Source organism: Monocercomonoides exilis, assembly GCF_001643675.1.
Source record: "Monocercomonoides exilis strain PA203 chromosome Unknown scaffold61-464226, whole genome shotgun sequence".
Lineage (NCBI taxonomy): Eukaryota > Preaxostyla > Oxymonadida > Polymastigidae > Monocercomonoides > Monocercomonoides exilis.
Window position 1 is genome coordinate 231,955 of NW_027150606.1, and position 15,619 is coordinate 247,573.

General features: G+C 34.5%; 5 protein-coding genes across 5 annotated transcripts; 4 read left to right on the top strand and 1 right to left on the bottom strand.

The window, feature by feature from the left end:
- Positions 1 to 806: 806 nt before the first annotated feature.
- On the bottom strand, positions 807 to 4,400 carry MONOS_115 (Coatomer subunit beta' (CopB'); the record flags this gene model as incomplete). The annotated part of the gene is made up of 7 exons (XM_067864034.1): positions 807 to 3,128; positions 3,317 to 3,435; positions 3,519 to 3,640; positions 3,694 to 3,825; positions 3,923 to 4,153; positions 4,204 to 4,320; positions 4,383 to 4,400. The coding sequence occupies 7 exons, from the start codon at positions 4,398 to 4,400 to the stop codon at positions 1,009 to 1,011; spliced, it is 2,859 nt and encodes a 952-aa protein (XP_067719557.1). The 3' UTR covers positions 807 to 1,008.
- Positions 4,401 to 6,714: 2,314 nt separating this feature from the next.
- On the top strand, positions 6,715 to 8,144 carry MONOS_114 (uncharacterized protein). The gene has a single exon (XM_067863926.1). It carries the CDS (start codon positions 6,738 to 6,740, stop codon positions 7,848 to 7,850), a length of 1,113 nt encoding a protein of 370 aa, XP_067719558.1. The 5' UTR covers positions 6,715 to 6,737; the 3' UTR covers positions 7,851 to 8,144.
- Positions 8,046 to 10,253, top strand: MONOS_113 (uncharacterized protein). Its single transcript, XM_067863818.1, has one exon. It carries the CDS (start codon positions 8,129 to 8,131, stop codon positions 10,133 to 10,135), a length of 2,007 nt encoding a protein of 668 aa, XP_067719559.1. The 5' UTR covers positions 8,046 to 8,128; the 3' UTR covers positions 10,136 to 10,253.
- Positions 10,254 to 10,377: 124 nt separating this feature from the next.
- MONOS_112 (putative DNA-directed RNA polymerase III subunit RPC8) lies at positions 10,378 to 11,303 on the top strand (the record flags this gene model as incomplete). Its single annotated transcript, XM_067863708.1, has 6 exons — positions 10,378 to 10,380; positions 10,442 to 10,628; positions 10,686 to 10,749; positions 10,795 to 11,062; positions 11,143 to 11,184; positions 11,274 to 11,303. The coding sequence occupies 6 exons, from the start codon at positions 10,378 to 10,380 to the stop codon at positions 11,301 to 11,303; spliced, it is 594 nt and encodes a 197-aa protein (XP_067719560.1).
- Positions 11,304 to 12,168: 865 nt separating this feature from the next.
- On the top strand, positions 12,169 to 14,625 carry MONOS_111 (uncharacterized protein; the record flags this gene model as incomplete). Its single annotated transcript, XM_067863604.1, has 1 exon — positions 12,169 to 14,625. One exon carries the CDS (start codon positions 12,169 to 12,171, stop codon positions 14,623 to 14,625), a length of 2,457 nt encoding a protein of 818 aa, XP_067719561.1.
- Between the last annotated feature and the right edge of the window lie 994 nt (positions 14,626 to 15,619).

Consider the following 15,619-nt stretch of genomic DNA (forward strand, 5'->3'; position numbering starts at 1 on the left):
CAAAATAACCATATTCAAAATTATTTCATCGAAAAGGTTGCCTCAAAAAACTTAATAATAATTGCAACGCAAACTCCTGCAGCAAGTTTTATTTCTTTGCCTTTACTTATCGCTTCTTTTAACAAAAACATAAAAAATTATCTTGTTTATGGGTCTCATCAAATTCACTAATTTTTTTTAAAACTTTGCAAAGAATTTTTGTCAAGAAAACAATGAAAAAATCTATTCTGTATTTTTTTGAAATCATAACAGATGTTTTTATACTAAACTTTGGAATTTTAATAGATTTTCATTTTTATATTTTCCAATTCTCCAAAAAATCGTCCTAACATTTAATTTCTAAAATCATATTTCAATTATATATGATAATATTAAAATATAGCGTGTTAAGTAAAAGATAAAAAAGATAAAATAAATCTTAGCTGTTTTGAAAAGAAGAAAAAAATTTTTCGTGTTTTTTTTCATGTTTACACTTGCAAATAAAGTTATGAAAATAGTTGAATGGTTAAATCAGTCAAGATGAATACCATAATTTTTCACATGTATATTGCGATTGTTCCTTTTTTGCGCTTCCATTTTCAATGTGATAATTGGAAAGAATTTCTTAGTCATTCGTTTTTTCAGCCATTTCATTTAGCAATTTTTGGTTCAACAATGTGCAATTGCATTTTTTATTCTGATATCGAAGAAATATGCTGATTTACCATCAAAAAATTTTCAGTTTGTGTCCAAATAAGTGTTGTTTTTTCCAACTGAAACAATTATTCATTTCATCAAAAAATAAAATAAAATAAAATAAAACTTGAATTATTTTTTGTGTTCACAATTTTGTTAATTTGATTCTGTTTGAAATAAATATTTCTATTTATTTTTTCCTTTTATTTTTATCCATAAAATTCCTTTAAAAATAAAAATATGTTACTAAAAGAGAAACTCCTTCTTTAAATGGTGCGATGTGAATTTAAAAAACACTACTAAAGCTTATGACATCAACTTAAAACAAACCAGTTATGCAGATGACTGTTTTTCTTCAATTAACTTTTGAAAATCAGAATTTGACTTAAGTTTCTCGCTTGAATAATCGCATGCTGGTTTCTTTTGATTGTACTCGTTCTTTTTAAGCCAATTCAGTAAATCTACTGCTTCGTCAAATTGAGTGAATCCTTTTCCACTTGAAGAAGAAGAAGATGTTTGAGAAGAAGAAGAAGAAGAAGAAGGTGATGCAGCAGTGTCATCTGAGGGAGAAGCAGAAGGTGCAGCTGGGGTGAATGGAAAGTGTGGCGAAGACTCCTTCAAAGAGCGCTGCCACTCGTCCACCGCCTCCTTCACACGGGAGGGAGCATACGCTCTCGCAAAAAAGGCTGCCTCGGCATATCTCCCTGCGCCAAGCAGCAGGTCCACACACGCATCCACCTTCCGCTGGAGGAACAAGGTGAAGAAGGCGGTGTTGTCTTCGCCTTTTGCAAGCGCTGCTTTCCCCACCATCTTCACAAGCGATGCATCGCCATTGCACGAAGACAGCAGAAACAGCGAGGACAGATCCTGCGCTTCTGCATAGCACCTCTCAGCCACTGCAAACTTCCCTTCGCGAAGTGCTGCATCTCCAACACGCTTCCAGCGCTGTCTTTGCGCAGATTCGTTCAAAAGAGCAAATGAAGATGCTGACGAGGCTGATGACTGTTTTGCCTGTCCTGAAGCATCTTGCGCTGCAGATGATTTCGAGCTTGTCTGCGCTTTCTCTGTCGTTGTGCTCTGCTGCTCTTCCATTGCTCTTTGTGCTGTCTCCATCATCAGCACTGCCTTCTCCAGCATCCCCGCCCCCAGCGCCAGATCCAGCCTCAGATCCAAATCCTCCGCAATTGAGAGGGCAAGTGCTTTCCTGTCGGCTGTCTCCAAAAAGCGCGCTGCGGCGTTTCTCAGCTCAGCCGTGTTCAGCCGCTGGAAGTATCTTTCTCTGATTTCGTCGTCGCTCATGTCGCTCGCCACTGCGCACTGCAGATCCAACACAGGCGCAAAAAGCGGGAAGCGCCAGATGGCCAGCGACTTTGTGATTAAATAGACAGCGTTTTCGCTGCGGGCATACCGCAGAATGTACGACAGAGAGTCCAGATGCGCTACAACACTCATGTGTGTCCCCACAAGTGTGCAGAGGCGGTTGTCTGCTGTGTTGAATATCAGAGCATCGCCTTCCCAGATAACACTTTTCACCTTCTCCACCTCTTCGTGCACAACTGTGAATATGTCTTCTCCTTCCTCTTCCTCGTCGTCCTCGCTCCTTCCTCCACTCAAAGCATGCTTTACAGCATTCTGGTTCACTTCGAGAATAAACATCGACTCCGAGCACACAATCGCCACAAGTGTGCCTTCTTTGTTCCAGGCTATCTTTTTGGCCTCCGCGTCAATGCGCTCCAGCGGCTGCCCGCTCTCCCAGTCGTAGAAGCACACCTCCTCTGCCGAGCACACCGCAAGCATCTCTCCACCAAAGATGCGCTCTGCGGTGATTGCCGTGTCCAGCGTCCGCTCATCGGTGAAGTTGCTGTGGAGCACAACTCGATTGCCTCCTCGCTTGCCGCTGCTGTCTCTCGTGGCAAACACGTTGTTTTCTCCTTTGCTCGCCCACACCAGCTCCTCTGCGCTGCCATATGCCACGTTCTTTGCCTGCCTCGCAGTGTACACCACAAACGACCCGCCGCCTGTCACAGCCACAAAACGAGCGTTGGGCGAGTGCAGAATGGCAGTAGGGTAGAACTCGCAGCTGGTCATCGGCTTCGCCTGCACAGAAAGCACCTCTCCGACACGCGGCGGGGGAGGGTAGACAACTTCAGACTCGAATTCTGCTGAAGAAGGCGTGGCAGATGAGGAAGGCATGGCTGAGCGTGCAACAGGAATGACAGGCGTCACGTGCTCCAGCTGTGTGTGCTTTGCCCAGATGATTTTGCCAGACGAGTCTGAGCTGAAGATCGGTCGCTCGTGGCCAAGCTTCAGCAGCGCTACTCCTTCGTCTGCGCCGACAGCTATCTTGTTTGACTCTGTTGACACTGCCATGCACCATAGCCTGCCCATGTCGTATTCGAGTGTGGACTCCAGTTGATACGACAGAGACGACCACACGCGAACAGTCCGATCCTCTAAGTGCATTTAGTTCAGCGAGAAAGTGAGAGAATTCATATTTATAAGAAAAGAAATGAAACAACATTCAGTTCAAAAATAATTATATTGAATGAATGTGTGTTCAATTTTGAAAACAGAGAATTTTCAATTTATCAAAGTTCCATTAAAATAAAATAAATATTCTCAAATTAAATAAAAATCAAACCAGATCCAGTTATGATTACAGGCAAATGAGGATGATACATGCAAAAACTGATGTTATCCAGATGTCCTTCTAAAGTCGCAACGCATGTCTTTGTTTGATAATCCCATACCTTCACCTTTCTGGAATTTTTGATTAAAAACGCAAACAGAAAAGAAAGTAGATGAAATTTTAGTTTCAGAAAATATAAATATAAATAACTTACCCATCGTCTCCACCTGTAATAAGATGTGATTTGTCCAGTCCAGGGTAAAAACTTGCAAAATTGGCACCTTGCTCGTGCGCCGGAAGTGAAAATTGAGGTGCAGATGAATTTAAGTTCCAAATCTTTAATTTTTATATATTTTGTTAAATGAAATTGAAATTTTATTCATTCAAACTTTAACAGTCCCATCCACAGATGAAGTCAGAAAGATATTTGGATCTTTTGGACTAAACACAACAGACATCACAAAATGTGTATGTCCTGAATATGTATTGATGCATGACCAATCCTTTTCCCAATCCCAACACTAATAAAGATAAAAAAAAGAGAGAGAAAGAAAGAAAGAAAGCACGGGAGAAATGTTTGAACTTGTTTATAATGGAATGAAAAAAAATTATCCTAACCTTCACCGTATAATCGTCTGAAGAAGTTAAGACATATGGTTGGGTTGGATGAACAGCAATCCAACGGACATAATCACGATGCGCTTCAAATTTCCGAATCAACTCACTTGTGTTATAATTATAAACTCGAACAAAATTATCGTCACATCCAACAACGATCCAATTTTTCCGCGGTATCCATTTGCCACATCTAATTGGTACGTCTGATATTTCAATTGATTTATATAACTCCTAGAAAACATTTATTACTTTATTTTTAAAACAAAACATAATTACACTACCTCTTTTTCGTAATTCCATATTAAAATTGATCCACTGTAAAGTGTGGTTAAAAGCCATGGTTCGGTTGGATGGAGATCAACAGATTTGACCCTATCCGAACGTGCAGAAAATTTTTTCTTTAAAATGAACGTTTAACAGAAAATCAAAAATTAGCAGAAAAGATATATCTTTATCACACTTGCACAGACTGTGGCATAAATAAAAGAAATCTGCTCTTTACGAACTTATAATGTGATTTTTGATCAAAATAGAAAAATATTTAATTAATTTTTGTTAAACTATTCCCTTTAAAAAAAAACATTGAATAAAATGTAAGGGCTAAATGTTTTTTTTTGTTGGGTTTGAAAAGAAAGTTATGAACGATCATTAAGTGTGAAATTTTGAAAAAAAACTTTATTCCTTTTTAATTTTGCTTAATCAACAAAGTTGAAATAAACAAAAATAATAATAATAATAATAATAATAATAATAATAATAAATAACAATAACTTACTATTGTTTTTTGATGAATTGAATGTTGAATATATTTCACTGTTTTTGAAGAATTAATTTTTCGCAATTGAAACTTTTTTATTGGTGTTGATAATAAAAAAGTTGTAACAAATTTGCAGAATATTTTTCCTTTCAATGTGTCAATCTTATTCAAATCAAAGAAACATTTAAATGAGTTAATTGTTTGTTAATTCATTTGAAACAAATAAAATTTTCGGGTTGAGGAATGATAAAAAAAAAATGAAATAAAAAACAGCATGATTTTTTTTTTTGATGAAATACTCTCTTTTGAAAAATATAAATGTGACCTTCGCATAGGAAGCATTTACAAAAACACATCAATCGAATATTTTTGAATAAAATATTTGTATTATTCTTCTTGAAAAGCCACAAATATTAAATCCAAAAATGAATAAAAGTTCTTATTTTAGATCATATTCACCAAAAATAATTCTAATTCGAAAAAAAAAAATACAATTTCGTAATTAATATTTCAATTTCGAAAAAAAATAATTCGAATTCGGAATTAATAATTCAAAATCGAAGATGAATATTTTTTTGGCAAGATGCTACTTTAAGGGCATCCGATTTTTTCATTTAATTCATGAACAAATGGGGGAAAATACGGACTTTCAAGATTTTTTTGCACATGGCATTGAAAAATCACTTCACTCATAACTTAAAAAAACTTTATCAGATTTCAAAATTAATTTGATTTTCATTACTGCAAACAAGCACCGTTGATATAATAACATAATGTTTTGTGACATCAAAAGTATTTAAAAAAATAAACCCATTTGTATCAAATTTATTGATCTCGAAATATCAATGGAGAGTTCATATTTTTTCAATGAAAATGCATGAAGTCTAATTTTTTGTCCCAAATAGTCTCAAAAATAATCCCCAAAATGCACCAAAAGTTATTCAAAGTCGAAATCATTTCAACAAAGTCATAATAAAAAACAAATATATTCTACAAATAAATGTTAGCCATCAACTGATATTTTTTATTTTTGTTTTTGCTTTCATTTTTTGATTTGTTGAGCTAATGTTTTCAAAAGAAATTATTGTTTGCCTCAAAAAAACACATTGACAAAGTGAAAACTTATTTTTACTAATTAGTCACATCTTATAAGAAATGACATTTATTTTTCAAAAAATAAAATTCAAAAGAAAAGTGTGAATTACGTTATAAGCACATTTCATTGGATATGAAGGTGACCATTTTTGAAGTCAAATTATTGCTGATCAAATATAAGGTTTGAATATTTGTTTTGAATATTCAAAAATGAACACAAAAAAGTGATAAATCTGTTCTTCGACGCATCTTATATTTTTTCATATCCAACATTGGCTTTTGAAATAAGATCATGAATTTCACATTCGGATGAAAATAATTTGGCTAATCACGAAAAACCTTTGTATATTCAAAACACAGAAAATTTTTATGGTTTGAAAAATAATCATACATGTGGAAAAAATTTTTTTCATTTACAATTATTTGACAAACAATATTTTCACTAATATGTGGAAGTGAAAATTAATCTGCATTTGATTCAAAAAAGATTTTTTACATTTGTTCGAAAATTGACTCAAATAATATTGGAAAAAAGATGAAAAATGATAGAAATTTCAAAGTTTGTTTTAATAATTTTTAATTAGAATTATTTATGAAACATTTATTGATTTTTATCCTCTAATTGAATAATTGCAGTAATATCCTGGACTTTCCATTTCACTTGTGAGTTTTTTGATTTTCAATTATCATATGCGTATTAATTTTCTAAAGAAAAATTTGTATTACATGAATTCTTGAGATATCGATAATTTTTTTTTTTGCGTTTTGAAAAAATTATGATTTGTTTCTAACTTTTTCTGCAATCTAATCATCATAATGAAAATATTTGTAATTAAAAATGTATTGGAAAATTCTAAAATTGAGAAAAATATGAGAAAATTTTTTGTGGAATAAAAATCTGAAATCATTAACATCGAAAAAAATATTCATGATAACCATATTTTTATTTCAAAAAATTGGATAATGAACTATCTATTTTTTTGTTGCAACATTTTGTTTTTTTCGAATTGGTGCTTGACTGACAATGAAAGCATTGAATGGGAAGTTATGTTGAAAGCTAGAAAGGACAAATCTGATTATTTTGCCCCGATGCAGTTTGCAACTTTATTTAGCGATGGAAAGGGAATGCTTCTTTCTGGAGGAGGTTCAGATCTTCATCAGAATACATCCAGACCAACTCTTTTTCGTTCATTGGATGATGGGATTAATTGGGCTCCTGTATTTGTTGGAAAGAAGAATCAATTTTCTCTTTATGCATTTCAGGAATTGGCAAATAAAAAGCTGATTGGAATAGTCCCAGATTCTCTTTTGTATTCTAGTGATTACGGTAAAACTTGGATAGAGAAAGTTATGCCTGGAACAGGATTGTCAATGAATCAAGGGAATGGAGTGCTTCTTGTATCAAAAAATCCAAACGAGCTTTACAGAAGCACAGATAACGGTGAAACTTTTAATCGCGTTAGATACTCATACGAAAGAGGATGCGACAATTTAAGAGCTATATCTTTTGTTGATGGAGTATTTTACATTGGAGTAGGCGATGAATCTAGTAAAACTTCTCGTCATGCAAGAGTTTTTCGATCAATTGATCTTGGAATGACATGGACGAAAATTTTCGACCAAACAGGAAGCGGGTCGGAGCCATTTATCGTATTTTCAATTTTTGCAGTGAACAAAGATTGTGTATTGATTGGAACAGGGGGAACTGAGCAAGGAAAAGCTTCAATATACAAAACAATTGACGGAGGAAAAAGATGGGCAAAAGTACTTTCAACGGCAGACATAGATAAATCAATTACCATTGTGAGAAGCTTTTACAGAGATCCAGATAACAAGAGACTTTATGTTCTTCTTGATTGCTCATATGCTTCTTCGAATCCTTCAAGCGACGAACCAGACAATAACACGAATTCTTGTATTCTTTTTTCAACTGATGAAGGAAATACTTGGAAAATTTTTAGTAAAACGCACACAAAGAGATTGTATTGGATGACAAAAACAAAAAGTGGCCACCTTTTATGCTCAACAGGCGAGTATGGTCAAATCCTGCGTTCAGCTCAGTTAGCCCCATCTTAGATTTAAATCAGAAAATACGTTTTGTGAATGTGTTATAAAAACTTATAAATTTGTTTTTTATAATTGTTATAAGCGGTCAACACTTTTTTTTTTGAAAAATTATTATTATTGTTGTTATCATTATTTTAAGGCATATTTTTTTTATGAAACCTAATGGTGAGAGATTATTATTACAAAATATTTTATAATTTACCATAAATTTTGTTTTTATTTTGTTTTTTATTCTTTCTTTCAAGAACATTTTATTGTTGGCTTTTTTAATTGGGACAACAGTAAAGATGCCATTTTATTATACAATTTTATTTATTACTTCATGTATTTATTCAACAAAAATTAACTTTGGTTCATTAAAAGGAAAGAGCAATAATTCAAGCATTCTTATTGCCAACAGTTCGGTAGAGTTTTTGAACGTATTTTTATCTTCAATCGATAATTCGGCTAATTTTATTACAACACATGATTCATCATTAATGCTTAATTCTTCAAGAATTTGCAATTCTTTTCACGAACAAGGGATTATTGCAACCGAATCTTCAAATATTATTCTTTGCAATATAACTATTAAGGATTATATACAACCTGCAACATTTCCATGCACTATTAATAGTTTTAAAAGAGATTCAGATGTAGTTGTGATGTCTTCCTCATTTTCGAACAAATATTGCTCCCGCAGGAAGCAACTTACATATTCTGGATTATATAAGCAAATACTTTTTAGTGACTGCTATTTTGCTAACGTGAGTTCGGAAACAGATTTTGACCAAGATCCTTCTTTTTCTCAAAGCACAATTATTCAATCATCATGTTTCAACTCATGCGATTATGTGCTATATAATTCACTGTTCCCAGCAATTGATTTATCCGATTCTTTAAATGTATTTAATTCCACATTTGGAAACATAAAATCTCATAGAATCTTACAGGAATACATTCACAAAAAATCGGCACAACCAATTATTCCCCATCAATTCATCTCATCAAAATTGTTTAAGTTTGAGGACACTACTTTCCATGACTGCTGCGCATCAGGTCATGGAATGGACGGATGCGGAGGAGCTTTATTTTTTCGCCCGAGTGTTAAAGTGGATGAGAACGGTTCAAAAGATGAATCAACTTACACCACCATTATTGTTTCCTGTTTATTCAATCGCTGTGCAGCAACAGATTGTGGAGGAGCTATATACATTGCGGATGGGCCCAGCACAACAATTAATCTCACCACATTTCATTCATGTCACACTAAGACGCTTGCTGGAAACGGAGGAGCGTGCCAGCTTGCAGGTATCTCTCGGTCATTCACAATGGATTTCTCAACAATCATTCACTGCACTGCAGCAGGCAGTGGAGGAGCTGTGCATGTAGATGAAGGAGGTTTTGCAGGGAAGTGCATCCTGAAAAAAAATGTGTTTTCTTATTGCTTTTCGGAGAAGGAAAAAGGCGGTGCATTGAGCGTCCTATTTCCTTCAGATGAAGTTTATTTGTCAGAGCTTTTCTTTGCATTTTGTTCTGCTCCAACAGGCGGAGGGGGTGGGCTGTATTTGCTTTTAAGTGAGCAGTTTTCGGAAAATGAAGCTTCATTGTCTTTCTTTGATCATACGGACAATGCCAACGTGGTTGGGTTATCTCCTTCAAACAGACAAAATCCATTGATATCATCGTGCTTGTTTTCGAGTTGTGAAGGAGGGAGTAAAGGTCATGATGCAAATATCTGGAAATGGAACTCTCACGAATCCAATAAAAGAGGAAATCCAAATGCGTTCAGCAACTTATTTTATCAATGCAAATCCAACATTAAGAAAGGAAGAGTTTATCTTTCGTCGGAAAATAAAATGCTTGATGAATTAATTGAATTGGAAGAGATGAAAGTTGTTGAACCAACGCGCCCAACGTATAACGAAAGTCACACGATAACAACAACGGAAGAGCTGCTGAAAGACAGGAAAACTATGATAATAGTGATAAGCGTTCTTGGAAGCGTTATGGGCATTGCGCTTGTGGCTGTAGCGATAACACTTATCATATTGCTAGTTAAAAGTTCGCGAAGCAATTCGAAGAACGCAATAAAGTATCTTCCTCTTTTCGATGATAATACCACAGAGGAATTACCATCAGTTATTGATTTGTCTTCTAACAAAGAAAGTCAAGAAGAAGAAGAAGATTTTGAAGAAGATTTAGGAGTAGATGAAACTGAAGAGGAAAAACAAAGGAGAAAGGAACGAGGTCCACTTTTCCCAATTCAAGAAGTTGAAGAAAATAACGAATTGATAGAAAATTCAATAAGTTGAGGATTTTTGAAGTTTAAATTATAAAGCTCTTTTTCATTATTACTTCATTCATATTTTTTCCGCTTATTTTTAAATTATATTCGAAAGATTTTCTAAAACAATTTTTTTAAAGATCGTTCCCACTTTAAAAAATAATGCTTATTGTTTATCCTTATACAGCAACAATACATATTCCTCCAAGTAAATTGAATGATAATAGAACAGTTTCTATAGCTACTTCAATAATTGATACTTATACGAACATGGTTATGACGTGCTTAATTATTTTGCTGTTTTAGAATATTTTTTCATTCTCTTTTCATATAGCTTATCCCAAATGTTGGTCTAGCAATAACTTTATTTGACATTCAAAGTTATGGAGAATTGAAAATACATCCTGGAGATGCAGATGCATATTGTGTTGCAAAATTTCGTCTAATTGTTTTTCGGCCATTTCCAAATGAAATATTGGTTGGGACCGTATTAGGCTGTCATGAAGAAATTGGAGTTCAACGTATGCCTTCATTTTTTAATTAGAAAAAATATAATAAAAGAATATACCTCCTTAAAGTTTCAATGAAATTTTTCAAACACATTCTCATTCCAACTCTTTTTTTGCCTAATGGAGCAGAATTGTTTGAATTTTTATTTTTCTTTTATATTAACCAACTTTTATTAAGTGATCCAATGTTGAAAGCATGGACTTGGCGAGATCCCGAGCGAAGAGAGCCTGTGACACTCTTACCTCAAACAATAATCAGATTTAAGGTGACATCTACATCTTTCTATTCTTTAAACAAACCACCAGTTAAAGAAGGCGAAGAAGCATCGCAAACCACTGGCTCTTCAACTGATTCACCAGAGAACCAATTAGACCAAAAGAATGATCCAGATCTTCTCCATTTTAATAAAAGAGTAACAGATGGTGATTTTCCTATGATCGTGCGAGTATGTTTTATTTTTAAAAAAATGCATAGCTAAGGGTATACTTCAATTTTATGTTAATGCGACCTTTTCACATTTTTCAGGGAACCCTTCTCGGAGATGGCTTGGGTCTGGCAACAACTGATGTTTGCAAAATTTCATTTTTTATAATAGATACTTATACTCATTTATTTATTCTAAAAAATAATTATTTAAACAATTTTTTTACAATTAGGGACGCCCTCTTTACGAGGACATATCTTAAATTAATTGTCGAAATATTAAATTATTTGTCAATCATGTTCTTTTTTGTTGTATTTATGTTTTATTTTTTAATGGAAAAACAAAAATAAAAAAATTTGTAATGGTAGATTATTTTTATTTTAATGAATTCTTCAAAATACATCTCAAAACACAGATTTCGAAGAAGTAGATCACGTAGTAGGAGTAGAAGCTACAGTCCAGAATGGGGAGAAGCATCAAATGATCATTATTACGAGCAGAATTATTCAAAAGTTAATAATTATAATGTTGACTTTACTGCGGACTCTTGGGGAGAGGAAGCACAGCAACAAGAAAAGACTTCTACATGGGGAGATGTTGATGTTTTTTCTGATAAATCTTGGAAAATCAGAAAAGAATACGAAATTAAAAGAAATAAAAGAGAAATCGAAGAAAAAAATAAAGAATTACAAAGAAAAATGCAAAAAGAACGAGATAAATTGAAATACCTTAATTCTTTTGAGATAAGGAAAGTAGAAATTCCTTCTGAAAAAGTTGATAAACAAAAACCAAGGAGAATTGAAGATAGTCGAAATCATTTTTTCAAAGAAGCTTCAAGGACACAAGATTCTACAACCGATCGAATATCAGTTCCTCTTTCCAAATCTGCTAAAACGAAAAACCTTCCAGTTAAGCTTTTCCCAACCAACACATTACAAAATATTTCTCAATTTCAATCATTTTCAGATCAAACAAAAATCACAAAGAAAAAAAATACTCAGTTGAATTTAAGGTATAATTTTAATCAACAAACTAGTTCTTTTGTATTACCATCAGACATTATAAGAGCATTACATTTTAACAATGATCGATGGAGATCTTCTGTCATTAATGAATCTCGTGGTGGAATGGAGCGACATTCTTTCCTTGGTGCAGTTCCTCAGCTTCTTTCCAGCATTCCGCATAGTTCTCCTCCAAAAATTTCAAAAGAGCTTTTCGAAAAGTTTACAGTTAAAACATTGGAATACCCACCATCTTCAGAATTTTCAGCAAGGCCAGTTCTTTGCCAGTACAACCGAAATCCGTTCTGCGAAGTGCCCGAAGACGTTCTGCATCTGCTCCCACCAGCAGCTCAAGGCACACGCAAAATGTGCCGTATTGTTGTGCGAGACGACGAGTGTCGTTCTTTCAGTCTTTTGGGAGAAACACTGCTTGGCGAATACACAGACATGGAGGATTTGGAAGCGTTTGCAGAGGAAGGCGTTGTGATTGAGATAGAAGTGATGGATGTGCCTTCGGAAGAGATTGACAAAGCCAAACGATGGCTCAAAGAGAAAGAACGAAGAGATAGTAAAAAGGCGGCTGAATACATAAACAGAACAACAAATGGAAAGCTGAAATTCAGTTATTTTGGAGATAATTCAGAAGACAACACAATTAACATGGAAAAAGAGGACGAAGAAGAGAAAGAAGAAGGAGAATTAACAAGTTCATTTGAAGATGCTAATGTTAAAAATTCCGAAACATCTTCTTCAGACATGCCATCAGTTCAAGATGCTCCTACTTTTCCACTGATGCAGGACTCACACAAAGATGAGCAAGATGCAAATCACATGCATTCAGAGGTAGAAGAAGCAGATGCCTGGTCAGACTCATACAACACAGAAGATTCTGAATTGAATACGCAGTTACAATCCGTGTTTTTGAAGCCAACGATGCCCAGTTTGGATTCTCCGAGGAAAGACTCTCATCTTTTAATTCATCCACCTACTCGGATGGAAATTGAAAGCAATCAAATGACAAATTCATTTGGCGGTATCACATCAAATATAGGACCATTGTCAACGGAAAGGACATTTAATCCATCTTTCACTGATAGTTATCAACCCAAACAGAACAACAGCATCAATCAACCGCAACGCGATTCATCAGAAGCGCCTTCATTTCTTGCATTGCCAAGCTCAACAGATAACCTTGGAACAGAAACATGTCAACGGCATTCTGAACATCACATTCCTTATGTGAAATTCACAACACAATCTGTTCCACTTTATCAGCAGATGCATTCGTCATTTGACAGACGAAGCACAGGTATTTCTCATCATCTTCAGGACTCATACGAACAATTCGATCAAAGAAACACAAACTCCACACAACAACAATTGAACTCGGCATCAACGTCTGCAACGAATGATTCCTTATTCACAAACTCACATTCGTTGTTGACATCAACATCATCGCCATCTGATTTTACTGGAATATCAAACAACTCGAAAAAGGATGCATTTTCTACTAAGCCTTTTGCTAGTTTTTCATCTTCATTTTCAAATGAGATTTATCAGCCTCCTCAAATTCAAGAAGGAAGCACAGCAGATTGCAAGTATTGCAAAAGGAAGGTCTTTGTCAATCAACTTGCCTCACACGAAAACGGGTGTAGAAATAAAATGCTTTATCAAAATGAATTGGGAACTTCCGTTCAGCCATCGCAAAGTCATCGAGAAGATTCTTTGGAAAATGAAGAACGAACGATTTTCTCTGCTTCTTCAAAGCAACCGCTTTTTGATTCAGACCAGCTTCTTACAGAAACTCTTTCAACACATCCCTTTGCCAACATCATGGATGATTCTCATACACAAACGGACATTCAAACTCCTTCAACTTTGCATTCAACAAATCAAAGCAGTCAAATACTCAAATTCTCACAAAATGATATTTATAAGGATTCTATCTCAATTCCTCCATTTTTCATTGAGACTGTAAAATCAAACGCCGAACAACATAAGTCAATTCCTGCACACTTTACTCCACATTCTCATCTCTTACAAGTTTCCACGCTTCATCCATCCATCACGCACGTGTTCGCAATGCCTCATCCGATGCCGCGTGAGATTTCAGCCGATACAGTTGAAATGGAGAAAGAGATCCTCGACAAGTGGAGCAAAACTATTCTGTTGGCCACGTTTGGAACAGATCTTGTTCTTCGAACTTGCGTTCTATCGCCAGATGATTGGGAGTCTCCTGACAAAACAAACAGTGATACAGAATTTTCCTCTGCTTTGCGCTCATCCTCAGATGAAGCGGATGCTTTCTTTGTGCCTCAACACATTCCGGTTGTACCTAAGGAAATAGCAGCATCTTTTTCGTTCATTCCAGAAAGCTCAGTCTTTAAGAATAATTCCGAAGGATATGATACACCAGAAAATATGTTCGGGTCTTTGTATTCCATATCAAAATTGTCTGCTCACAAACAAGAACAGACAATCGCATCGTATTTCGATCTTTGTACATCAGTAGTTTGCTCATTTTTAATTCTTTTTTTCTGTAATTTGATATATGCTTTATTCATATTGCTAACCATCCTTTAAAATTCTCTCTTTTTTAAAATATACTCATTCTCTTGAACTACTTACTAATATTTAACATAATTTCATTCATTTCCCTCCAAAAGAACAACGATGCCATTGTTGGATGTTGCTTTGGGCGAATATTCTTCTATGCAACAAAGCTCCGAAAGGTATTTGTTGACCCTAATTTCAGCGACGCGCATTGCATTTTTCCGCATTTTGAGCCGAATATTATTCCGTTCATTCAACAGCACACACAACGATTACTAATTTCACGCTGTTTTCGTATTGATGTTGTTGTAAGGAAGAATGATACGCTTTCAATAAAGAAGAGAAAACACAATGCATCAGACGATCCTATATACAAAGCAGCAACATTCGGAACTAAATCAAATACAAATGAAAAAGCTCAAAGTTATTCAGAAGAGGTTCAATTTGATCCAACAATTGCACGTCCATCTTTCCAGTCAAATGAGTTTGAATGTTCTGAAGGATTCTTTGTTCCAAAGGAGAATAATTTACCATCTCCTTCTTCTTCAGAATCAAATATTCAATTGTATTATCCTCAAACTACATTAATACCATGCAAAGAAGGAAAATTAATGTTTATAAACACAAATGACGGAGATATTTTTGTGATTGCCATCGACCAAAAATGGACAATTAAATGCAAACTCCATCCATCTTTACTAAACATGTGCATGCGAACTGTCGTGAACGGAGAAAAGAACTTGTTTATTTGTTACAATTTGCATGAAATATGTATGCCTAAATTCTTTTTTCTTTCTTTTTTTAATAATTAATTAATTTATTTATTTATTAATTTTGTTGTTGTGAATATTGGCCAATTATCTTGACGGAATAATTTCTATTTCTTGCATATATTAATATTTATGATCATCTACTATTCGCAATTGTATTTTAGTCTTTTATTCGCTTGTAGTTGAACCGTCTTTTAAAATTGACCTGCTTGGAAGTCTAAATACAGAAAGTTTATCGCTTCACGTTTCTTCAG

Coding starts and splice junctions, on each gene's coding strand:
- MONOS_113 (XM_067863818.1), top strand. CDS start 8,129: ATGCCATTTTATTATACAATTTTATTTATTACTTCATGTATTTATTCA.
- MONOS_114 (XM_067863926.1), top strand. CDS start 6,738: ATGAACTATCTATTTTTTTGTTGCAACATTTTGTTTTTTTCGAATTGG.